Below are 22,308 nucleotides of genomic sequence, written 5' to 3' on the forward strand. Positions count from 1 at the left end.
TCCGAGATCCATCCAACGCAGTGACACCAAGACACCACGCCAGAGCCAATCAGCTGGCAAAAATTGTCAATTCTGGTAATGAAAGTGTTGACACAGGATGGACCCACAGACCATCTTGTTTCACGGCTGCCGGGAAGGTAAGCGGCATAACTGCTTCAGGGAAAATCCATCACTCCCAGCCATGCCTCCCAGCTATGCTCCACTGGGGCTACGACGGTGACACACGTCTGCTGACATCCCACGGGAGACACGGACAAGAGCGCCTGCAGAAGCACGATCACAACAGCAAAAACCTCACAAATACCGGGATAAAGCTGCAAGGTGAGTATTTCTCAGCAGTCAGAACTGGGACACACAACACGGCTTACTAAGGGCACCTCAGGTGAAAAACTCCCCCCAAATTACACATTTTGAGTCGTTGTTTATAAAGGGTTTTTTTTTTTTTTTTAAAGATTTTGTGTTTATTTATTTATTTGACAGAGAGAGATCACAAGTAGGCAGAGAGGCAGGCAGAGAAAGAGAGAAGGAAACAGGCTCCCTGATGAGCAGAGAGCCTGATGCGAGACTCGATCCCAGGACGTTAAGATCATGACCTGAGCCGAAGGCAGTGGCTTAACCCACTGAGCCACGTAGGTGCCCCCATTTTTTATAAAGTTGAAAAATATATATTGTGTGTGTTTTTGTCTTTGAATGGTAGCTCTACATGGATATACATGTAAGATAAGACCATATACAAAGGAAATTGAGAGGACGACGAAACGAGATTCAGGACAGTGGCTCCCTTGGGTGGGAGGTGGCAGGGGGGATACGACGGAAAAGGACCACACAAGTGGACAGTGGTTATGACGCATCTAGTGTTCTTGCTGGGCAGGGGGGTCACAGATGCTGACCACTACAGACAGACAGACAGACAGAGAGACAGAGCAATGGATAAGCAAACAAGGGCCAGATCCATGCATGGACCAAGGATGAGGGCTACATGTCATGACCACAACTAGTCCAATTCTAGGTACCTGAAGCCCCAAGGAAAACGCAGCAATTTTAAGAGCTTAGCAAAAGAAATAAATTGCAGATTGAGAATTTTAAAATACACTGAATTACACTTAGTGAAGTAAATAGTACCTTATTATTATTTTTTTAAGATTTTGTTTCTTTGAGAGAGGGAGAGAGAGAGGGAGAAGCAGACTCCCTGCTGAGCAGGGAGCCCAACACAGAGCTTGATCCCAGGACCCTGAGATCATGACCTGAGCTGAAGGCAGGTGACCAACTGAGCCACCCAGGCCCCCAGGAAATAGTACTTTAAGCAGAATACACCAAGTTTTACTCCTTTGCAGACAGCCCAAGGAAATGGAACTGTATCTTTGCGATCTTAAACAGGATGTTAAAATGCAGAAGTCTCAGCTAGCTCACCTCTTCTTGAATATACTGCAGTAAGAAGGGAGAAGCTCTTAAATTATCAACAGGAATATTGAAGAAGCCCTGAATTTCCTTCTGGTGTAAATCCATAGTAATGAGATGAGTGAGACCTTTGGAAACAAAGCAGACACAAACACATGAACAGCTCAATAACCAGCCGCAGTGTATAGTATAAACTAAACAAATATGATACAATATATAACAGCTACTAAAAAATTGCTCTGGCATCAAGAAGACTCAGTCTCTTTATTTCTCTGATTTCTGAGTTCGAGGAGACTGTGAGAGAACAGAAAATATGTATAGTGGTCTCTGCCCCCTGGTTCCTGACACAGGGCTCCTGGAACCCATGTAAATTCCTAAGGGATAAGAGTGCTCAAAAGTTTCCATTAGGATCTTTTGTTCTGATGAGGTGACTCCTGGTGGCCTCTTGGATGCAGAGGCCAAGGAAGACCAAGCTGTGATTAGAAGCTTGGAATTCTCAGCCCCCACCTCCCATTCTCCAGAGGTGGGGGCAGAGTGGCTAGGAATGGAGTCAATAATTGAGAAAGCAGAGGCTTCGGGGAGCAGCCAGGTGGGAGAGGAACAGATGGGGATGCTGGGAGACTGGTGCCTGTTGAGAGATAATGGGCCCCACATCCTGTTACCCTCTTATCTCTTCCATCTGGACGTCTGTACTCTTTATCACATGCTTTTACGATAAAGAGGCCAACAGTAAGTGAACGGTTCTCCTGAGTTCTGTGAGCTGCTCTGGCAAATGAATCAAATGTGAGGAGTGGGTCCTGGGGACCTCTGATTTGCAGCACATTAGTCAGAGACACAGGCAACAACTTGGCCTTGCAGTTGGCATGGGGGAAGGGGAGGTCAGTCTTGTGGGACTGAGCCCCTAATCTGTGGGATCTGACACCATCTCTAGGACTGAGCCCTTAATTTGTGGAATCTGACGCTCTCTCTGGAATTTAAACTATAAAAAACCTAGCTGGTATTCTCATGGAGTATTGCTAAGTGTAGGGCAAAACCTCTCCACACTTGGTGACCGAAGTGTCAGAAGTAACATCTTCTGTGTGTGAGTAGAAGAGACACATGGGATGTGAATGGGCTTTTTCCTACTCAGAAGGGAAGGACTGGTGGTTTTCTTTTTTCACACCAATTTAGAGTCTTAAAATAGCAAAGATAACAGTAATGAAAAAATGTCTCTGATAATCTATTAGAGCAAATTACACCTCCTTGAGATTTCCTTAGTAGGCACAGCAAAGCCATATTAAGACAAATACTGATCTTAAGATATGAAAACAAACCGCAGAGGCCCGTCTCTGGAGAAAAGGAAGACCCTTCACCCCCACCGGCTCTTTAAAGGATATGATCACCAGATCATAAAGGATATGTTCACCAGAAAAGTTAAGGAAAATCTAATTGAAAAAGTTTCAGAAAAGCAAAACTTGCCCAAAAGAGCAGGGAAGTCAACCTGGTGGCCCAGCCAGGATCAAGGCCTGAAGAGCAGAGCAGAATCTTTCTGGAAGGTTCGGTGAGCTAGCCTGCTCCCTTCAGCCAACTTTTAAAACTCTGAAGACTGACTTTTTCAACAGCTTATACTGTTGAGGTGGCTGGGGCTTGGGTTCCATCAAATTTGGGTATATGGGTTTTCTTTCTTTTTTTTTTTTTCCCCTCTTTGGAATGCTACAGTAGAACTTTTATTCCGCAGTGTTCAAATGCAATGCTATGGGGGCTGTCTTGTCCCTTCCTCTCTGTGCCAGTGCTCTGGGTTATGTGGCCTCTAGACACACACACACAAGGTAACAAGTTCAAAGCTTATTTAGAAACAAGGGGGAGACACTCAGGATGTGACCTGAAAATGCGTAACACACATACAGTTTGCAATATAAGCCAATCCGTTCTGGGAAGAGACTGAAAGTTGTTGCCGTGTTACAGTGGTTCCAAAAGTTAGAGTTTGGTTCCCAAAACACCCTTTTCCCCTTCAAAAATGACTTCCATGCAATTTTAACTCATCATTTCAATGTAATCTTTTAAACAAAGAACTTAGGGAAAAATAAGTCATTCTCCTCAACTTTGTGTTTCAGGGGATTGGGAACAGGAGAGAATTCTCTGCACTGCTTTCTCCTTCTAAATTAACTGTCTTTAGAAACGGTCATTTTTCTGTTGAGCATTCTAATTTAGTAAAGACAAGGGGTTACAATATCTAAGGTAAAACTCAACCGCCCAGGGACGCCTGGGTGGCTCAGTTGGTTAAGCAGCTGCCTTCGGCTCAGGTCATGATCCCAGCGTCCTGGGATTGAGTCCCACATCAGGCTCCTTGCTCGGCGGGGAGCCTGCTTCTCCCTCTGCCCCTGCTGCCACTCAGCCTAGCTGTGCTCGCTCTCTCTCTCTCGCTCTCTGGCAAATAAATAAATAAAATCTTAAAAAAAAAAAAAAAAAATCAACCGCCCAGGCCCCCAGTAAATGTCATGCATCTGCTGTTCTCACCAGCTTTGCACATCATCGAAGCCAGCAATTTAGAAACGATGGAGCCTCTTTTTCTCATCTTGCACTGTTTGCTGTAGGGGAAGTAGGGAATCACGCCGATAATGCTTTTGGCACAAGAGGTCTTACAGGCGTACACCATGATCAGGAGCTCCATGATGGTGGTGTTCACGTCCCTGCATTCCAAGAGAGAAAACCCCAGTGAGGAACGTAAGACATGGGATTAGTATCTCCCTGTTCCCACAAAGTGGCAGCAACGTGCTACTCATGCCTCTGCCGGGACCCAAGGCTCAAGACACAGAAAACGGACCAACAAGTTCCTATAATCCCTCACACCGATGACCCTACTTCCTTTTTCCCTGAAAGAAGAACCCAGTCAGAAGGGAGAGAGACATTCCACGGGCTCCCACCACCATGTGCAGCCGCACCCTAAATGTCAGCCTGCCCTCTGCCATCACAGACAAACTTTCCACACCGAAGTTACTCTGCAGTTAGCCCTCCTGATGACGCCCTAACCACCCCCTGCCTTCCTGTTCCCCCCCCAGCCTACTAGAAAATGGGGCTCCAGCCATTCTCCCCGCTTGCATCCTCCCTCAGCTCAGAACACTCCCCTGGCTTGTATCCATCGGCCTAGAAACACTATTGTTCCCTTAGAAATGACTGGAAGCCACTTTTCCCACGGCCCTATTCTTTGCTCCCCTGTGTATACATCTCAGGACCATTGTCTACACTCACTGTCTCGCTCTCACCCAAACTCGGGCCAATCCAGATCATCCATGACCTCCATGTGCCCAGATCCAGAGACAATTCTCCTCCTCCTCTCACCTGAGCTGTGGGCAGCAGCTCTCATGGCTGTTCACTCTGCTTGAAACACTTGGCTTCTAGAACTTCCTCACTGCTCTCTTGTTCTGCCCTACCTGGCTTTGTTCGCTGGTTCCCCTCCTCCCCACCTTCCTGCCCAACAATCATTCGTGTGCGCCCCCTTGGGCCTCCCCTCTTCCCTGGGCTTCTCGTCTAGTTTCACAGTTTTCCAGAAGGTGGAGACACCTGCTCATAGCCCCAGGCCAGGCTTCTCTTCTCAACCCCAGTCCAGCAAATCCAACTGCTATGTGACAACAGAGCCACTCTAGTGTCTTTAAAAACACCTCAACACTTAACACCCCCAAATGAACTGCTCTTTGCCCCCCAAAGCCTGCTTTATCACAAAACCTTTTCCATGGTGGTTGATGGCGACACTACTCCTCCAGCTTACTCAGGATGAAAACAAGACACCCCTTACTGTTTTCCCCTCCCAAAGGTTAGAGCATCTCACCGCCACACAGCTGCAGGGCTGTGCTGGGGCGGGCCACGCTCCCTGTCAAGCAAGTGACCAGGACGGCCTGCCACCAGGGGCCTCCCTGCTCCCCAGCAGTCCCTCTGTGGCCCATTCTCCACAAGGCGTCCCGGTCATCTTCAAGGGCAAGTCACATCAGGCATTCTATGCTCAAGACCCAGAAATGCTTTCCCATATAGCCCAGGGCCCCACCGTGGCTCCCAAGGCCCCTTCCTCATCTGCCTACCATCCCACTCTCCACTCTCCCCTCGTACATCCTCTGCCAACACCTCAGTCCGGCCACACTCGACGCCTTGTCAGTCCTCCCTCCTGCCCGAGGTCCTGTACCGTAGGTGCTCTCTGGGACTGGAAAGCTCTCCTCCCCCTGTCCCTACTGGCCACCTGGCTCAGGTCCCTACAGGCTTCCAGTTTGGGGCAAATGTCACCTGCTCATGGAGACCTGCCCCGCCTGCCCTCCCTCCACTCCCCACCAGCACTCCCAATCCCCTGTCGTGCCACTGAGGTGTTTTGTTTTGTTTTCTTAGAGGGCTGTTTTTTTTTCTCATGCCACCCATCATATTCTCACCACTAGACAATCTACTTACTGGGTTAGCTGCGTGTCTCAGATAAAAGACTCAATGAGAACAAGGGTCTTTATCTGTTTTAATCATTCGTACGTCTGGCACACCTGGAACTGTGTCTGGCACACAGCAGACATTCAATCAGTATTTGTTAAAGAATGAATGAGTGAAGGAAGACACTGAACACGTGGGTGAGTGGATTCTCTGTTAATATCTGCCCCGATGTCTGAAAGCGTTCAGGACAGCACTGTGTGTGAGAGGGGAGAAGAAGAGGACCCAAAGTGGGTGCAGAGTTACAACGAGGGTCCCAAGCCATGCTTGCTGGGGCACCATTTTTAGGGAAGCTGCTGAAAGGTTTGCCAGCCCTAACCTCAAATCATGACCTTGTCTGAATGACCAGAAAAGGGAAGCTAAGGGACAGCATTTTCTTCATTTAAAACTTTTCTAATACTTTTAGCATCCACCATTAGTCTGACCTAAAACAAGAGATAAGGTATTTCTGACGACATCAAATCTCAGTGTTAAGTATTTCACAAAGACCCTGATGGCCAGGCTCTCTGCAACCTGGCAAGACTAAGAATCCCCAAGTTAGCGCAAGGTCATGGCTTGGAACAATGCAAAACGAGACATGCAGATGGTTTTAGCTACGGGAATGAGACCAACAGAGGCAGGGGCAGAACGATAAGCGTTGAAATAAACCAAAAAGAAAGAAAAGGAGAGGAATAGGAGGGCCTGGAAACAGGAAAGAGTACACTAGCCACGCTGCTGAAGCCCCGAATCCCAAGTTCAATTTGGCCTTCAGGGTCCACCTATCCCCTTGTGTAACACAAGCGACTTCTGTACATTTATCCAAATGGACTCACAAGTGTCTGTAAGGAGGTATAAGTACCGCAGACACCCAGAAGCCAGAAGCGACGTAAGACCTAAGTTGTTCTGCGCTCTGCACTTTCCCCTCCCACTGCCAGAGGGTGAAGGGCAGCTGTGGGCACAGGGGAGTTCCCCACCAGCACTCCCGCCCATCAGCTGGCGGGGGAAGGAAGATGGCAGTGCCTCCTAGCCCCGGTCCGCCAAGGCTGCTTAATGGCACAGAGGAAATGAAACAAGGGAACCTTGGCAAAGGCCAGCCACCCTGTCCCTTCTTCTGATCACACACGCTCCCAGGAGGGCTTGAGATGCCACGACAGGTCCCCCTCAACTCCTCTTTCCCAGAAGAGCCAGAGATTTCATCCCCATGAACCAAAGACCAGGACAGACGTTCAAAATGTAGGTGAATCAAAGCTAAAAAACGATGCCCCATACAAAGTGATTTCCAGACATTACTGAAAACCGCCCTGAGTGAAGAACTTTCACATATGGGGACATGCAGGGACATCTGCGGACAGAGCGGTCTTTGATCAAAAAATGCAGACAACCTCACTGCACTGATTCCTCCACACCCAGCTTATACAGTTGTGACAATTTCCAGAACACACATTTGTCAAATGTCACACCAGCCAGGAATACATATTTCTTCAATGCATTCTTTTATCTTCTCTACTTATTTACCTATACAACAAAATAAGAACTGGTGATCATTTTTTAAATTGCCTGCAGTCAAAGCTTTAAGAACCCCAAGTAAGTGAACACCTTTCCTTCTGCCTTTTTGGGGGAACTAGAAGAGCTTTCCTGCGAGTTTCACCAAATTCTGGCTATGGAGAGGCAATGTAATAGGTTCTATTTTCATTAAGAACCTCTACTCCAAGACTTGATTACTTCCATCCTTCAAGAACACAAAAGAACATGTGGAAGTCAACAGTTATGTCAGAAAAATTAGCAGAATAAGGCATACCAATTTTCAAATGATCCTAAACACGCATACCCACAAAGAAAAACCCAGAGAGTGAAATCGCGTGTGTTGAATAAGGACTCACTTTGAGACAGTCTGGATGATGAAAACATCCTTGCCCCTCACAGATTCTTGAATCTGTACTCTTGTTTCTGGCAGGAAAAGGAAAAAAAGTGGGGAGGGGTGGAAAAGACATATAATTTATCTTTTTTAAAATACACACAAAAAATCTGCTTCATCCCCAATATTATAAAATATAGAAAATGGAACTCCTAAAGAAACTCATAAGGTAAAAAACAAAAAAAAAACAAAAAAAAAAAAAAAAAAAAAAAAAAAAAAAAAAAAAAAAAAAAAAAAGAAACTCATAAGGTCTTAGGTGTTGTAAAGAATGATGAAAACACTGGCATTAATCACACTTTTTACTTTTTTTTAGAGGGGGGAGTGAGGGAGAAGAGGGACAGAGGGACAGGGAGAGAGAGGACAAGCAGGCTCCACGCCCAGCACAAAGTCCGACATGAGGCTTGATCTCAGGACCCTGAGATCATGACCTGAGTTGAAATCAAGAGTCAGAGGCTTAACCAACTGAGCCACCCAGGTGCCCCCAACCACACTTTTTAAACAAGTCAAGTTACATTACGTGCTTCAAAAAGAATTCCATTTCTGACTTGGAACAAGTAAATCTATGCTTCTTACTTCTCTGAGGACAGTATCTCTAAGGGAAACTACTCATTCATAAAACCATCACAATTAAGAACTTATTAGATGGGATGCAGGGGTGGCTCAGTTGGTTAAGCATCTGCCTTCAGCTCAGATCATATTCCCAGGGTCTTGGAATCAAGCCCCATGTCAGACTCCCTTCTCAGGGAGCCTGCTTCTCCCTCTCCCTCTGCTTGCATGTTCATGTCTTCTCTCTCTCACAAATAAAAAAATAAAACCATTGCCAAAAAAACTTTACTAGGTAATAAATGTTATAATAATGTTCTGAGACTAAAGATGAATTAAGGTCCAACATCCCTACTCTCAAAAACCGTGTAATCAGCCACAATTAGACAAATGCAGAATGGGACATTCTTCAAAGTCAAAGTCATGCGAAGAAAAGAGCTGTTGTAGATTAGGGGAAACTACAGGGATAAAAAAGTATTGCTTGAGCCAAGAATCCTGGCTGGGAAAAGAAAAAGGCTCTCCAGGACAATTAGGGAAATTTGAATATAGACTAGATATTAGATAATTAGAGAATAATCGTTAACTCCTTTAAGTGTGACAACAATAGCGTATTCGTGCAGGAGAAAGTGCTTATTCTCCAGAAGTATGGTCAAGCGTTCAGGGCTTAAGTGACATGATCCTTGCAACTTACTTTCAAAACATTCCACCCATACATATCCATCTTGCAAAATGTTACCTGCTGAACCCAAGTAGCAAACATACATACCTATACTCACTGCACTACTCTCTCAACTTTTTTATAAGTCTGAACATTTTCATTAAAAATGTGGGGAAAGGGGGCACCATTAAAAATGTGGGGAAAAGGGGCACCTGGTGGCTCAGAGGGTTAAGCCTCTGCCTTCGGCTCAGGTCATGATCTCAGGGTCCTGGGATCGAGCCCCTGCTAGGGCTCTCTGCTCAGCAGGGAGCCTGCTTCCCCCACTCTCTCTGCCTGCCCCTCTGCCTGCTTGTGATCTCTGTCTGTCAAATAAATAAATAAAATCGTTAAAAAAATAAAAAATAAAAATGTGGGAAAAAAACAGAATATGTGTTTAAAAAGGAATATGGTACCAAGGAAAGAAAACAGGCCTTAGATTGAGGGAGATCTAGGTTTGAATCCTGACTCTGCTAGTCTGGGGACCCGTATCTAATATCACCCCTGAACACAGTTCTTTAATATTTGGTAACAGTGAGGAATCTACAAATGGCAGTTCCTGCCCTTTCCCAATGGACATCAAATATTTTCTCTGTCCTCATTCATGAACCCAAAGGGTGGATCAACCTCCTCCTGGCCCTTCTACCACCAGCCCTCCCTTACTCTCCCTTCCCTCCCTTACTCTCCTTTCCAGACTACACAAAGGACATCATGCAGTCCCCCTTAGCTGCAGATTAAATCATTTGCAGTTTACAAAGCTCCAAGCTCCCCACAGGACCTTCTTGAAATTCTCTCTCCCTCTCCCTCTTCCCTTCCTACTTGTGCGCTCTCTCCTCTCTCTCCTAAATAAATAAATCTTTAAAAAAAAAGAAAAAGGAATAACAACCAATTAATACTGTGGGCACAAGGGGTTTTCTCATCCTGCCTAACGGACATAAACTCACACAACTGCTGAATTTCCGTTCAGTGGACCAGTTGCATGCATCTCTGTGGTTTTTGCTGGATGAGGTCTGAGAGCTGGAGTTCAAGGCCCCACAAGCTGTATATCCAGCTGGTATCAGTAGGAGCTAAAGCACTACTCTCACCACCTTGTCCACCTGACTTCTTGCAGAACTAACTGGCCACTGGGTCCAATTGTTTCAAGAGTGGAGGATGCAGGCCTGAGCCAGCATGTCACATGCCACGAAAGGATCAATGTAACGCACATCCCAGATAGCTCACCTCTGTTAGGCTCCTGGTAAACCTGCACTTTGCCCATCTCCACCCCCAGTCGCCTGAAGAAGAGAAAGGGGGGGAAAGTTGAAAACGTAACAGAGACAGAATCTATCCATCCAACATCTTTACAACTTGAGGATGCTTCACAAATTCATAAAAAGATAAACCAAAATAAAATAGAGGCACTCTTATTATAAAATTGAAAGTGGATATGCTACTGTTATGTCATTGCCACTATGTCACACCTAACCCCCTACCTCCCCCCACACCGACCCCAAGAAGGCCTCCAGAGTCCTACTCAGCCTGCCTCACCAACCATGTCCTTGTACCCTCTGCCCTCTAGCCGTGCTCCTGGGCCATACCAACACCTCCTGCTGCACATCTCAGGGCCTTTGCACCTTCTGTCCCCTCTGCCTAGAAGGTTTCTCAATTCACATATCATCCCCTTGATTTAAAAGTTTCCCCGGAGCCCCCAAGCTAAAGCAGAACAACCTGCCCAAATCATTTCTTTCACACTGTTTTCTTCACACTATCAATCACAATCCTGAAATTTTGTTTTGTTGACTTCCTTCTTGTCTGGCTCCCCAACTAAATATAAGAAGGAAGGATCTTGACTGGTTTGTTCACCATTAATCCTCAATATCTAGATCAAGGCCCAGTACCCAGGAGAGTGTTCAATCTTCATTTATTATTTTCTATATATTTTTTTTAATTTAAATTTTGTTAGCTAACATACAGTGCAATATTGGTTTCTGGCAAATCTTTATTTAATAAATAACTAAGACCATACTGAACTGTAATCTAGATAAACTATTTTCATCCAGAATATGCTGCACTGTTCCTTAGAGTCAAGTAATTCTATAGACATTTGGCACTTAACACACTCCCGGGCACTCACAGAGACTCAATAAATGTGTTTTTAATGAACACACAGAGAGTTGCAATGGTTTACAAAAAGGTTAGCCCTTAATATATAGATAATCTGCAGATAAACTATACAGTATCTGCTCTTAAGTTGAAAACCAGTGCTCTTCCAATCACCAAGGTCACAACAGCATAGAACAACTGTGGATCTTAATGGTACGATTATAACTCACTCGGCGATCTTCTTTGAGAGCTCCATACACGAGGAATTAGAATTTGCTGAAAACAACACCAGACCTCCTTTGGTTATGTTCATCTTGGTTTCCAATTCAGGTGGCGTCACACAAAACATCAAAACCTTCTTGGTTTTCCAATTCTCAGAGCCTAGGAGGATTAAGAGAATATGAATAATGGCCAGAAAATATTAAAATGCACCTGAATGAACTTTTTTCTTTAAATAGCAAATAACTTAAGCTGAAGATTAGTGTTCACTGATGGAGTCTTTTACGTTACATCTATGCACGAACAAATAAGAAGTTTGTTTGGATCTTTAGGGCTCCGAATTTATGGAAATATGTTACTATATGATTTCGCTAGTTTCCATGACCACTGGGAATAAATGACAAACTTACAAGAAAGGCGGAGCTGAAGCGCTCAGAGTTTTACTGTTTTGCTGCTTAAAGTCAATTATGGACAACCTCCTGTTATTCTCTGACAACAATATTCCTCCTGGATTAACACACAGAAAAATGGCAGAGCCATTAGCAAGGACATGGACTGAGCGACCCTTAAATAATGAATAAATAACCCATCTATGCCCAGCTTCTCCTATAATAACTGTTTACCCCAAAGCCCTCCCTCTGGGCTGCCAGGGGCCTCTCTGATGCCCTGAGGCATGTCTAAGGCAGACCCTGCCACCTGCACTTTCCTGAACTGGAACATAAGGCCAGCCAAAAATAACCCTGAGGGGAAGTGAACAGACCACCCAGCTGACAGGGCATGGACAGAAAAGCCCCCGGCCTCAAAGTCATCAGAGCTGGGACAGTCATCCCACGGGCCATTCACATGCCCTTCCGTCTTCCACTCTCTGGGCTGTGTCCTTATCACACAAGGAAGGTGCCGGACTTAGGTGTCCCAGCAACATCTCAGAGGCCACAGGGCATGGGGGCATCTTCCCAGCAAGCCCACTGTGCTTGCTCGGTCTGTAGCTTTCCATGAGATGGCCCTGGAGGAGGCTGGTGGAGACTGAGAGAGGGATGAGGCCGAGCGGCTCTTTTTTGCTGTTCTTCCATCTTAATTACACATGTAATACACAAACACATTCTCCTTGGGAAAAAAAATGAAACCAGGACCAAAGTTTAGGCTAAAGTCACCAGCACCCCCCATCCCAAGCCCCTTCCCACCTAACCCTCCCGGAATGGACAATTCTTACTACTTTGATATGGACACCATCAGACCTTCACGCATTCACAAATGGCCCACCCCCCCCATAAAAAAATTGGACAAAAATACATTTCAAACGATGTATTTTGACAGCCCAGGGTTATAAAATATATGCCCATTGGGTCCTTTTTAACTGCTGCTAATACTCCATGGTACTGGAGATGCCGCCTTTAGTGGGTCACCATCCTAAACAGGCCTCCTAGTGCACATGGGTGTCTCTCTGCAGTTAACTTTGAGAAGAAGACCACTGGGGCCTGGGGCTGGTGCAATTTACAGGTATGGACACACCAGCAGGCCAGGAAAGCACATTTCCCCACAGAGTGCTTCTTACCCGGCATGCTGTAGTGGGAAATGGGGAGCAGGGCAGTGAAATTTACCTACATCCTGTGAATTACAAACAGAAACACAGGCACAGATGGCCAAAGCCCTAAGGAGACCAAGGAGAGCTAGTGGTAACTTCCACGGAAGGTGTGGCTAAGGGACCAGGAGCAGGGATCAGCTGACTACAGCCCACGCGCCAAACCAAGTCCCTCCAAATGCTATTTCTGTTCGTAAAACTGTATTGGAACATGGCGACGCTCACTGCCTACCAACTGTCTGTCCATGGATTCAATGATGGAGTTGACTGCTGGCCATCAAGCTGAAAATGCTGCTTAACTGGTCCTTTACAGAAAGTCAGCTGACCCCTGCTTTATGGCATAGTGTAGGACAGAGTGGCTCGTCTACAGGAAAGAAAGAACATCCTCAATATTCCAAGTTGGAAGAGATCTTAAGTATCTTCCAACACTGTCTCTCAACCACTATACGTCTGTGTTTAGGAACACAGGGTACAGGTCTGGCAGAGAAAACTTGTTTTCCTGTAGTTATAAATACAGGCTTTGGAGTCAAGCTCTTGTTTGCATCTTGGCTCCTATTTGGCTCCCTGGGAGGCCTTGCTTAAATTAATCTCTCTTCACCTCTGTTCCCTCCTCCCCACGATACACGAATACGGCCCTTACAGGGTCACTGTAAAATTAACTTGGTACGGCACTTAACAAACTGTCCCACATTGAGGATCTGCTTGGTAAATGGAAGCTACGTAGGAATCAACTGTTAATATTTTGGTTTTCTCCTGAATGAGTACAGTAATACACATGCGGTGGCCATCTTTTTTCATCCCCCAAACATTAAATAAGAAGCTTCTTAAAGTCCACAGCATTCCTGAGAGGGCTTGGAACACTCAGAATGAAAGCATCTGAGGGAAGAAAGAGCTCTAATCAGTCATCTACAGGACTCCCACCAAGAAACCACTCCAGCCACTTGAAGAGCTCCAGAGACTATGCCCACATCCTCAGGTCCCATCCATTCCAAATTCTTCCTTAGAACATGCTAACTTCCTCTCCCTGCGGTCACCACCCACTGGTCCTTGTCCTTCCCTTGGTAATTTACAAGAAACATCAAATCCCTTTGTCGCAGGTCAGTGTTCAACCTGTCTCTAGAAGGCTCTCTTAACTCTGCATATTCTCTACTCCAGGTTACTTCCTGGAGCCTGTCCTTACTGGTCACAGTTTAAATGCCCTTCACCACTGACTGTGGCCTCTGAAGTCCCCATCTTCAGATACCGGGTTTCTAGAACTGAAACCCAACCTGAGACTGCCATCAGAAATGGCACTGGTAGGGGAGTCCATTTGGATATGAATATTGATAGTCATGTTCTGTGACCATTCATTCCACAAGATATTCAAACCTAAGGGCTGTTGTTAGTTTTGGTTCTGCTTTTCCCTACTGGAAATGCAAGCTGTGCTCTTTACCAAGCTTCCAGAAAAGTGAGTTTTAGATTATCCTCAGAAACATCACCAGGATGGGGCTGGCAGGTGGCTGATCAGCACAAAGCTTCATAAACTATAATTGCTTCTACATTTATCCTAAATTTACTCTAGGATGTGTGAGAATTATTTATAACATGTATGAAAACACACCCTTAGAGAATTCCGACACCTTTCAAAAAGCAAATCCTGCTCGTCTTTGAATGAGACTTGACAACCTGTTAGGTTCATGAATGAATTCACAGGGAAAGACCACTTGCTTTGCATATTGCCAGCTGTCATTTCAAAACCACTTCTCCGGATCTCGGATGAGGAAGGCTCGCATTAGAGTGTGACACTTTCCCTCCAGCTTTCCCTCCAAAGTGCACCCACTGTACAAACACCTCCTATCTAAATATGCTGGAGGAGGAGTGTGGTCTTGGGTCTGTCTTCCACAGTCAGTAGCTACTAGTCCTTGGGGAGGTCCCTTGGCCTCGCCAGGCCTGTGCCTCTCCCTTTCTGACAACAGAGACAGATGCTCGGTAAAATCAGCTTAAAAATAAGGTCCAGTCAGCAGAGATTTTTTTTCTCTTAGATTTTTTTCTCACCCTTATGTTCTCTCCTGTATGCCAGAGCCAAGGACCAGGCACATCAAAGAAGCTCCATGACACTTGTCAAACAATAAACATTTGTTGAGTAAAGCCTGATCTGGTCGAGTTGCAAGGCTTAACAAATGGAACTAGAAGGCATTGTAAAGTGCAAAGAATGATTATGTTTATTAGTGATGTCCCTCACTAAAAAAAAAAAAAAAAAAAAAAATTCTTTTTATACCAGTGCTGAAGAGAATTAGTAGGGCAAAACCTAAGCTGAATTAATCCTCTATGCCTCTGTGCTCCCAGGCACTTGGCCCATCTCTCCATCAGCACGTTTTCTTACAGCCAACATCACTTTCTGAGTGCTCTGAATTCCCAGGACAACTCAATAAAGCAGGCACCAGACGAGGACCCATTTTACACATGGGGAAATGAGGCTTTGAGATGAAGAAATGTGCTCAGGTCTACATGGCCTCTAAGCAGCAGACATGAGCTCAGTTTCAGTCTGACTTGGGAGCACAGACAGTTGTGTGCACAGCTCATTTCTCAACAGCACAGAAAATGACTGGACTCCCCCAGCCGAAGTCAGCGTTACAGTGAATGGGATCAGACAAACATCCAGATTTTGAAAAATGTCTACAGTAAATATGTCTTGCTTGGGAAACAAGTTACATCGAGTGTTAAAGACCACAAAACAGAACTTTGATTCAGTATTTCCCCTTTTGGGAATTTATACCAAGGGGAAGAAAGGGCCATATATGCTCCATGATGGTCACTGAAAGACTTTTTTAAGAGCAAAAATGGACATGTAGAAAGGATCCGTAATGGGGTAATTAAGTAAAATTCTGAATATATACTCAACATAATAAAAAAGTCTCCAGGACTATGCAGAAGTCTTTATGGTAAGCGAGTAGGAGAATTTTATCTCCTCTGATCAAAACCGGGTGATAATGGTATAGACCGGGTCAGGATAGGAATACGGACAGGAAGAAGGGTATGATTTAGTGGAGTTCAATAATGTGGCTGAATTATTTTTATTTGTGCATTTAAATCTCTCAAACATTAAAAATCACACTTCCTCATGCCCCAAATCCCCATTCCTCATTTCCTTATTCTTTGTAAAAGCTAAGCAACCCAAACTGCGCCAGTATCAAGATAAAGAGTGAAAAAAATCCTTATCATCAATGTAATATACAGGGGGAAAACATTTTACAGTAAAATAATACCTAAAAATTACATCAAGATCTTCCCTCCTGGGTGAGTTCGGGGGGTCGGGGGGAGAAAAACCGGCTATAGGGAACAGAAATGTTCGCGACAAGCAAGCCAATCAACTTAACATCAGGGCCCGTCTCAAATTAGGGGCCGGAGATGGTCGGGTTGGAGGCTTGTTTCCGAGCCGCCCGGCCGCAGGTCCCATAATTAGGGCTCGACTCCCAACGGCGCCTGGAGCGGGGTAACCCCGGGGGCCGCGCGCCGGGCCCGAGCCCCGCGGACCCCGGACGGGAGAGGAGGGAGGGAGGAAGGGGCGGCGGCGGGCGCGAGGCCGGGGTCGCCCCGCTGTATCCCCCCAGCCGCCGCCCCAGGACCGCGCGACCCATCCGCCAGCCGGCGCCGCGGGGCTCCCCGCCCCTTGCACCTGCGCCCCGCACTGCCGGAGCCCGCCGGTCCGCACCGCCACTCGTGGCTGGCTCCCGCCCGCCTACCTGGCCCCGACCCCAGCCCCGGCCCCGCCGCAGCCTCGGCTGCCGAAGGAAGAAAGCGCCGGCTCTCCAGGCGGCTTCTCTAGGACCAAAATGGCGACTCCATGCGCAAGAACGGCGTCCACGGCGACTGCGAGGCCTGTGGGCGGGGCAGAGGGCGGGGCCGAGAGCCGGGATTGCGGCGGCACCTGGCTTGGGGCCGTGGGCGTGGCCAACCAGAGGGGAGGAGCGCGTCAGAAGAGCAGAGCTGGAGGGGTGGGGCCAGGCCGGCACAAGAGGCGGGGAGATGGGCGGGACTGAGCCTTACTGGGCCCCTTGTTACGCGCTAGCCCAGGTGGGTGTGGAATTACAGATGTCTGGGTTCCAGGCTTTCCTGCCCTGTAACCTTGGGCAAAGTCACTTTGCCTCTCCGAGCCTCGACTTACTCATCTGAGAAATGGAAATGATAGTAGCATCCATCTCAGGGATTGTGAAATTGTGATTTAATCCTCACTGTGAGGATTAAAAGAGTTAGCGCCTGCAGAGCTTTTTAGCTCAGCTCCTAGCAAATGGTAAATGCTCCATTGTTACTGTAATTATTTCCTTTCTTCTTTTATTATAAAGGAATTGGTGTTTTTGGTATCCATTGACCGAATTCCTTATAATTTAAGTGTTTACCCTTTATTTTATATATATAACCTAATAATAGCGACCACGTATGTAGCATTTACCATGTGTTAGACCAAGTCCTCACGTATGTAGCACTTACCATGTGTTAGACCAAGTCCTCTCAAGCGCTTACCATATATCGACGGTAATTTATGTGATTCTCACAAAGAGAATGAAGTGAGCATTTTCACAGCTGCGGGAACTGAAACACAGACGCTGAATGACTCGACAAATGACTAAGTGGACAAGAATTGCAATCCAGGAGGCCTGGCACTAGATTGCACTAAGCCAACCGGTATACCGCACTCCCTCTCCAGCATCGCTTTGGGTTTTTCACAAGCATAAGGCATGAAATCATTCATCGAAGGTTGGGCAGCTAGATGGAAGCGACCAGCCTCTTATTTTACAATTGGGGAATGCGAGCATCTCAATTTATGAGTTATAAATTGGGTGATACTTCATGAAATGGAGTCCTTTAAGACGTCTCCTTTGCCTGACAACTGTACGGGGATAAATACTTCCGCAAAGAGAGAAGCCCATGAACCCACTGATACATTCGCGGGACAATTCTGAATCCTTTCCAAGCGGACGTTTGCTGGGTTTTCTTCACTTCTTCTGCACTGTGACCCTAGTCCAACCCCACCTGCCTGCCTCCAGCGCCCCCCCCCACACCCGACCGAGGGCCTTCGTGCCACCTGTTGCTCTATGAACGGATCTGACCAATCAGGACTGCTCATCTCTGCTCGCTGATTCGTTCAAAGGACAGGCCGCCGAGCCTCCTGGGGACTGCGGCTGGAGGCTTCCTCTCTTGCTACCTGTCAGCATACCTGGAGGGGAACCGCCCGAGGAAATGATGATAGAAGAAGAAAGGGTGAAGGATATAGTCGTGCCCCATCGAGTTTAGGCTGAATCTGAAGTCAGTTGTTCCCTGAATTTTTCAATTACGAGAGCCAATAAATGTCTCCCCTCCACCCTCTTAAGTCACTGTGGATTGGGTTTCTATCACTCCCAGGGGCCTGCGGATTCTCCACCAGCTTACCTATTCTTCTTTCTCACCAGCCTGGTTCTCTATGTCTGAACTACAGGGCCTTCGCACGTGCTGTTATGCCCTTCCTCCTGCAGTCTTCTCCCCCATGACTGGTACTGAAACTGCATCTCAGCTCAATTGTCATCTTCAAGCCTTCTCCAAAGCTCCGCCCGCAAATCTACTTCATGTACTTTTTCTTCATTAAGCTTATCATGATTCCTCACTACTGCTAATTATGTATTTACTTTGATGATTATTTCACAAATATCTTCACCCCAGGTCCCATAGACTGTAAGTCCTTTTTGGGCTGGTCCTTTGTCTCTCTTTTTTTTTTTTTTAAGATTTTATTTATTTATTTGACAGAGATCACAAGTAGGGAGAGAGGCAGGCAGAGAGAGAGGAGGAAGCAGGCTCCCTGCTGAGCAGAGAGCCCGACGCGGGGCTCGATCCCAGGACCCTGGGATCATGACCTGAGCCGAAGGCAGAGGCTTTAACCCACTGAGCCACCCAGGCGCCCCTCCTTTGTCTCTTTTGATGACCCTTATTTCCCTGTACCCAAAACAGTGTATGACATAAGTATAATACTCAAGAAATGTCTGAAAAATGAATGACCTCAGATTTACCCCCTTGGTGGGAAGGAGGTGGACAATGACACAGAATTATATAATATTTGCATCACACAGAGAGAATGTTCTGGAAATTTTACAGATCCCGAGTATGGCTCTCCTGAGCCAGTATGGCTTGCTCAGGATTGCTTCCAAGATTCTAATGAAATGGTTAGTTTCTCATCAGTTTCTCCTCATTGCAGGCACTTAGCTTCTGGTTCCCTTTGCTCTGTTATATCAAATATCACTTGTCCATCTGCCTTCCATTCTCCAAAGACTCTTTTGAAATCCCTGGGGCCAATGCCTCATCTCCCATTCTCATTATCCTTGGGGTTTAGGCCATGGGGGGAAGCTATGGTGGACATCCATCCCCAATGACCCAGCAGTAACCATAGTCACGGTCACCCCCCGATAGCAAATGTATGAGAGACCCTCAGTGAATATCACCCAGCTGAGCCCAGTCAACCACAGAACACTGAGAGATAATAATACATTTTTGGATTAAGTCACTGAGATTGGAGATGTCTTATTACACAGCGATGGGTAATGAGCAAGAAAGGAGCAGAACCAGGATTTAAAGACTGTGGTCAGCTCTACTCAAATGCAGTTTTGGGCTAGTCTATTGCTAAGCTTGAGAATCCCTTGCACACTTGGAGGTTTACAAGTCTTTATATATGATGGATGTGATCAGCCTGCCTGCATTGTTTTTTTGACCACATTCAAGAGCCAAACGTCTGCACATAAGATACAAATCAAGACACCCAAGCCTAAGACACTCCCCTCCAACCTTTTTTTTTTTTTTTTTTTTTTTTAAGGAAGAGAATCTTTGCTATAGTTTTATAGAAGTTTGTCAGCAGTGCAGTAGAGCAGAAAACACAGACTTCTCCTTCAAATAAATATTGAAATGAAAACTCAGGGACTTGACTGCCAGTCACTAGGACCAGGGTCTGCATCCTGTCTTCCTGTTGCAGAAATGACCTTGGACAGAGTGGTGAGGACACCTCCAGAAGCTTCAGTTTCCTCATCTGGAAAATGAGTGCTAAGATTAGCAGCTGTATGGGGATTCCAGGTAGGGAGTAACCTTTCTGTGGAGTCCAGGAGTAAGAGACCAGTAGGGGAAGCTGGTTTGCCTCTGCCTCTCCATCTCTGGCCCTCAGGATTCAACAGCTTTGGGGGCGCCTGGGTGGCTCAGTGGGTTAAGCCGCTGCCTTCGGCTCAGGTCATGATCTCAGGGTCCGGGGATCGAGTCCTACATCGGGCTCTCTGCTCAGCAGGGAGCCTGCTTCCTCCTCTCTCTCTTCCTGCCTCTCTGCCTACTTGTGATCTCTGTCTGTCAAATAAATAAATAAAATCTTTAAAAAAAAAAAAAAAAAGGTTCAACAGCTTTGTTTCTTCTCCAAGCGGAGAAGGATGGCAGCTGGTCTGGCTGCGGGAGGTCAGAGGCTAGTCTCAACAGAGACCAGCAGCCTTGTCAGTCATCAAGGGGACCTTGGAAGCTTCCATCCTTGAGCCCTTTCCCTCATCCTCCAGATTTTCTTTTTTTTCTATTCTCCCCCCACCAAAATATAAAAAGCTTCATAATCTTTGATGATTATTAATATTTACATGTAAAAAAATAAAACACACAAAGAGAAGAAAGTAAAAAAGATATTTGCCATTATCTCACCATGGAGAGGTGCTCATTCCTGATATATTTTTTAAAAGATTTATTTATTTTGGGGGGAGGATCAGAGGGAGAGAATCTTTAAGTAGACTCCCTGCTGACCGTGAAACCCAACACGGGACTTGATCCCACCACCCATGAGATCATGACCTGAGCCGAAATCCACAATCTGATGCTTATCTGACCATGCCACTCAGGCGCCCTGTACCTGGTATATTTTTTAAAGATTTTGTTTATTTATTTGGCAGAGAAAGAGAGACTACAAGCAGAGGGAGCAGCAGAAGGAGAAGGAGAAGCAGATTCCCTGCTACTCAGGAAGCCAGATGTGGGACTTGATCCCAAAACCAAAGGTAGACACTTAACTGGCTAAGCCACCCAGACACCGCTCCTGATATTTTTTAATCTCCCTTTTCCACGTAACAATTGATTGCAGACAGTTCACGTGAATGAACTTAAGTCAAGGTCATCATCATGTGTACCTGGACTAAATATCACAAACTTGGGAATGAGATGACCTCTGTCTAAATTCCTTCTCCCCTAGTCACTGGCTGTGTGACCTTGATTTTTCTTCACCTGCTTCCTCAGCTATAGGAGGGCAATGATCATAGCGTCTACCTCAAGGGTTGTCATGATGACCAAGTGACTTATTACCTGGCATACAGTTGCCAACCAGTTTCTGTTAGCTGCACTTACTATGCACTACGGTAATATGGATGGACCATGATGCTTTTAAGTCATCTATAATTCTAAGCACTTTTTACTCATCTACACAACCTGTCTTTGCACTTTTGCCCAAGTATATTTTTCACATTAAATTTCTCCAGGTAAATTTGTTGATCAAAGGATATACACTTTTCAAATTTTGTCCCCAAGAAATTTTGTATTAATTTATATTCTTGCCAAAAACATGAAGAGTGTCGGGGTGTTTGGGTGGCTCAGTGGGTTAAGCCTCTGCCTTCAGCTCAGGTCATGATCTCAGGGTCCTGGGATCAAGCCCCGCATCGGGCTCTCTGCTCAGCAGGGAGCCTGCTTTCCCCCTCTCTCTCTGCCTGCCTCTCTGCCTACTTGTGATCTCTTTCTCTCTCTCTCTCTCTCTGTCAAATAAATAAATAAAAATCTCTTAAAAAAATGAAGAGTGTCCATTTTTTTCTACTCATCCCCGCCCACACCAACCACAATTCTTTTTTTTTTTTTTTTTTTAATTGGACCAGTGGAAGGTCAATGTTTCCTGGGCTTTTAAAATGACTTGTACAGGGACGCCTGGGTGGCTCAGTTGGTTAAGCAGCTGCCTTCAGCTCAGGTCATGATCCCAGCGTCCTGGGATCGAGTCCCACATCGGGCTCCTAGCTCAGCGGGGAGCCTGCTTCTCCCTCTGCCTCTGCCTGCCATTCTGTCTGCCTGTGCTCGCTCTCTCCCCCCCCTCTCTCTGATAAATAAATAAAATTAAAAAAAAAAAGTTTTAAAATGACTTGTACATATCAAGCTGCCCGCAGCTCCCTGGCCACCTTGCCAGCTGACCTTCAGCTCCATTCACTCACTCAACAAATATTGATTGAGTACCCACCATGTGCCAGGCCCAGTTAGAGAGCTGGACTACAGCAGAGAATGACAAAGCACCTGCCTTGTGAGATGACTAAGGGGTAGGTGAGCCCCGGCATGGTAAGTGTTTGGCAAGTGCCTGCTTTAGCACCCAGGAAACGATACTGTATAAGCGAGACCTTCATAAATAAATACAGAATATACATTTTATAAATACATAAATGATATTTTATCACCACATATGACATTCATTATCATTAT

At 46.0% G+C, this 22,308-nt stretch overlaps 1 protein-coding gene across 2 annotated transcripts in view; it reads right to left on the minus strand.

The window, feature by feature from the left end:
* The window catches only part of PRPSAP2 (phosphoribosyl pyrophosphate synthetase associated protein 2), a 49,281-nt gene extending 32,563 nt beyond the window's left edge, over nt 1-16,718 (minus strand). Inside the window, exons 1-7 of one of the 2 annotated variants that reach the window (XM_059378666.1) lie at nt 16,569-16,718; nt 11,678-11,774; nt 11,279-11,429; nt 10,188-10,240; nt 7,695-7,761; nt 3,895-4,067; nt 1,411-1,526 (exon numbers count right to left, since the gene is read on the minus strand). In XM_059378666.1, the coding sequence (XP_059234649.1) occupies nt 1,411-1,526; nt 3,895-4,067; nt 7,695-7,761; nt 10,188-10,240; nt 11,279-11,397 (528 nt within the window). In that variant the 5' untranslated portion in view covers nt 11,398-11,429; nt 11,678-11,774; nt 16,569-16,718. The remainder of the gene's footprint in view (nt 1-1,410; nt 1,527-3,894; nt 4,068-7,694; nt 7,762-10,187; nt 10,241-11,278; nt 11,430-11,677; nt 11,775-16,568) is intronic. The other variant, XM_059378667.1, reaches the window with a different exon arrangement.
* Between the last annotated feature and the right edge of the window lie 5,590 nt (nt 16,719-22,308).

Source organism: Mustela nigripes, chromosome 16 (assembly GCF_022355385.1).
Source record: "Mustela nigripes isolate SB6536 chromosome 16, MUSNIG.SB6536, whole genome shotgun sequence".
In the NCBI taxonomy this organism is placed as follows: Eukaryota; Metazoa; Chordata; class Mammalia; order Carnivora; family Mustelidae; genus Mustela; species Mustela nigripes.